We start from the raw sequence: 3,948 nt of genomic DNA on the forward strand, positions 1-3,948 counted from the left end.
TCTTTGTTTTACTATGGTTGCAAATATAAAAAAATTTCTGTATGTGACATGGCACCAGAGTTAAGTTAGGGTTTTTCAAAATGCTGACACGCCGAGCTCAAAAGGTTCGCCATCACTGCTCTAGGACAACCCAACCAGCACAAAAATGATCTGCCTTCAACAAGAATTTGGCTGGAATCAGCTGAAGCTTCTAACCCGTTTACAGGAGGAAAAACAAGGTGTAGAGGAGCATGATAAATGGGACCACGGGGATATAGTCAGAAAAAAACAGCATGTGATAAACTCTACAGGATAAATGATTCCATTTCTTCAACAAATTGCAAAGAAAAAATAAAAAGGAGAGGGAGGGGACCCTATAGATTACTAGAGATTTAAGAGGCATAACTAAATGGAATGTGTGGGTCTTGTTTGGATCCTGATTCAAACAAACCGCAAAACAATAGCATTTATGAGACAACTTTTTCAAAATTTGAATGCTGAGTTTATTGTCTAATTCAGATGTAAAATTGGTGTTTTTGTTACTTTTTAAAAAGAACCTTTGTATTTTATATACTTACTGAAATATTTATGGCTGAAATAATATGTAGAATTTAACTGTAAATAATTAAGTGAGGGGAATGGGAGAGGTTACAGAAAACAAGATAGGTTATAAATTAAGAATTATGGAAGCTGAATGGTTACATGGATGTTCATTAGTTTTTTATTTTTGTATTTGAAAATTTGTCCATAATAAAAAGTAAAATTAAAACAAAACAAAACAGAGCATGAGCACTACTCAGTTGGCTGGAGCGTTGTCCTGTACACCAAAAGGTTCTGGGTTCAATTCCTGATCAGGGCATGTACGGAAGGCAACCAATCAATGTTTCTCTCTGACATCAATGTTTCTCTCTCTCTCTCCCCCCACCTCCTCTCTCTCTAAAAAATCAATAAAAGCATATCCTCAGTGATGATTAAAATAAAAAAACAATAATTTAAAAAACAGAGCATGAGAATTCTTTGGGTGTGGGTTCCCTGGGTTCCATACCAGCGCCTGGGGTCCTTCCAGGAGCCATCAGCCTGCATGCCTCTAACTGAGCCTAAAGAAAGCTTTGCAGAGACTCCTGAAACAGGGGTCATTGGTCCTCCGGAGGGTTCATGTCCAAGTGGCATGAAAACCAAATAACCAAATAACCAACTAACCAACCCCCAGAGGTAAAACAGAAAAAGGACAAGAGGACTAAGGAGAAATCCTGAAGATGATGCCTTCTTTGTGCCTGTTCCTAAGCAGTACTTGGCTATGGAGTCAGACATCCTGGGTTCAAGTGCTGCCTCTACTACCTACCAGCTGTATGACCTTGGGCAAGTTACTTAACTTCTCAGTTTCTCACCTATAACACACAGATAATATTACCAATTTGATAAGGTTGTTGTGAGGATTACATATTAATGCCTGGCACAGAGTAAGTGCTAAATAAATGTTAGCTGGTATTATTATTATTATTATTACCCAAGCTTCCCAATAATCTGTGGCAAAGTGCATGGGTGGAGGGTGGGGGGTAAAGAGCTGTGCTGATAAAATGCAGAATGGGATTTCTACCCTGCAGAACCTCAGACTGGAAGATCTTGCTCCACTGTCCTGACCATTTGCAGCACACCAACCAACAGAAAGGCTCCGACAAAACCGATGTGACTGCTATTTTTTCTTTAGTCTTGGGGACTGTGCTGAAGGGTGGGGAGCAGAGTGTTGCTCCACACTGCAGGCCCACCAGGACCTCCCTGAGAGAAGGGGCTCACTGCGTGTGTAGACACAAGAAGCCTTCAGTGGGAAATGGACCTCCTTAGATAGGACAGGTGGCCCTGCGCAAAGGCTCGTCACCAACCTGTGCTGGACACAGTTTCAGAGGGCTGAAAGATGGCGTTGGAAGAGGATGGTGGGGATGCTGTGGAAGAGCTGGCCGATTCCTTTCCTTCTAGCTCGGCCACAGGCAGCAGCAGGTTCTGGGCCAGGTGGGTGGGGCTGGCAGGGATGCCATTCTCCAGCAGGAACTCGTCCAGGTCCATGTACTCCAGATGGAAGGACTCGCCATCATATGGGATGGTCTTGTCCCAGATAGGTGGCATGAGAGAGGCTGAAACGGCCATGGTGCTGGCTGCTGCGGCCTCGTCTTCCTCCAGCTTTTCCTTCCCCTTTTCCTTATCTGCAGGCACAAAATCTGTGATGAGACACCACACAAGAGGGTAATTCAATCCCAAGAGGGGAGCAGTGGGCCTCACAGGGCTGGCCCAGCTCTCGCGTCCTGATCCTTCCCATGCATTTCAAGAGCCCACTGTGTTCTCATTATAACCTGATGCTTGACCCAGGCCCACTGGTCTCCTTTAGAGATGGCAGCATGTCCTTATCCTTGCTTGGGCTTTCCAGAATGCTCGCCGCAAGTTCTAAGGCTTAATGTGGTTCAGAATGGGCTGTGGAATTAGCATTTGGAAAAGAGAGGCTACAGGGAGGAAATGGAATTTCTGAGTCTTCCTGATATCTTATCCCTGTGGTAGGAAAGGGTGATTCCTCAGGCCAAGAACTTGTGTTTTCTCCTGTCCTGTCCCTACCAGATATGCTTCTCCACAGCAACTCAGCCCAGGGTTCGAATACCAGTTCTGCCAACCAGTTGCTGTGGTGTGTTAATTTAGCTTTGTATTTAACCTCTCCCAGCCTCAGTGTCACCCATTGTATATAAAAATAAAGCTTTGGTGTGTAGACTAGAGATAACATATGCAAGTGTCTTATATAGTTCCTGGCAAATGGCAGGTATTCATTACTACAGTGAACTCATTGATTCTGTGTCTGATTCATTTCTACATTTCAGGGCCAACACAGGAGCAGGCTGACCGTGGGCTATGGGAAAATTTGCATACTGAATGAAGAATGCTGGAGCTGTCTTTTCAGGACCTTTTCAGAGCAACAATTTCAAGAGAAGTTTATTCCTGAATAAGCAGAGAAGACTGAAGGCAAGTTTTCTGGGAAGGAGGGAGAACTGAATAAGAAAGCTTGTTCCCATTCAAAGCAAAACTAATAAATTAGCAGGGACTGGATCTCACCTCAATTGTCTCAGTCAAAAAGTTACCTGTGTGGATATTAAAGAAAGAGCAAATTAGGAAAAAAAGACAAGAGAGAAATGTGACACGGTTGAAAGGAAAACAAAGTGACAGGGAGGATAATCGGGGAAGTGGGAGATAAAATCATGACAAGTTCATACTGGGTTTTCAAATTGGGGGAGACAACTTTGAACTCTGGATTCTGAAGTGAAAAAGAGAAATCAAATATAATTATGGTGGAAACAACCAGTCATGCATGGACTCCCAGACCTTAGCCGGCCAAAAAGAAGCCTATTGGTCCAATAAAAATGGACACACCAGTGGGTTAAGAAGGTGGAGGTTTTGACACACAGAATTTGGTAATGGCTTCTAAGACAAATTAACCTGAATTCTTGCAACTGTTTTCTGTACCAGGCTTTGGTTGAAAACCAAATGGGAAGAAAGCCAAGCTTTGGTGGGCTGGGTGGGCCAGATGGCCTCGCTGTTATGCTCTGGAGATCCTGACCTACATTCTGTTCAGATCCATATTGGGTAGGGTCATGGGGATCAAAGGAGACAGGAGAAGGAAGGAGATAGAAAAACAGCCACACTGAAGGACAAGTAACAGAAAGTTCCAGGTTTTGCCTGGCCTAAGCAATTAAGAATATTTTAAATCAATACTTTTAGAAAATGGAGTTTTAATTGGAAGAGATGATAAAGAATTAGGCCCGCCCTAACCTGTTTGGCTTAGTGGAGAGGGTCCCGGGTTCGATTCCGGTCAAGGGCATGTACCTTGGTTGTGGGCACATCCCCAGTAGGGGGTGTGCAGGAGGCAGCTGATCGATGTTTCTAACTCTCTATCCCTCTCCCTTCCTCTCTGTAAAAAATCAATAAAATATATTT

The 3,948-nt window shown here is 43.6% G+C and overlaps 1 protein-coding gene across 2 annotated transcripts in view; it reads right to left on the bottom strand.

Annotated features, from left to right (window-relative positions):
- TEF (thyrotrophic embryonic factor) overlaps window positions 1-3,948 on the bottom strand; it is a 29,091-nt gene that overhangs the window by 13,841 nt on the left and 11,302 nt on the right. For both annotated transcript variants that reach the window (XM_014543836.1, XM_005871367.2), the window contains exon 2: window positions 1,860-2,177. In XM_014543836.1, coding sequence (XP_014399322.1) covers window positions 1,860-2,177 — 318 coding nt within the window. The remainder of the gene's footprint in view (window positions 1-1,859; window positions 2,178-3,948) is intronic.

Source organism: Myotis brandtii, unplaced genomic scaffold (genome assembly GCF_000412655.1).
Source record: "Myotis brandtii unplaced genomic scaffold, ASM41265v1 scaffold339, whole genome shotgun sequence".
Classification (NCBI taxonomy): Eukaryota; Metazoa; Chordata; class Mammalia; order Chiroptera; family Vespertilionidae; genus Myotis; species Myotis brandtii.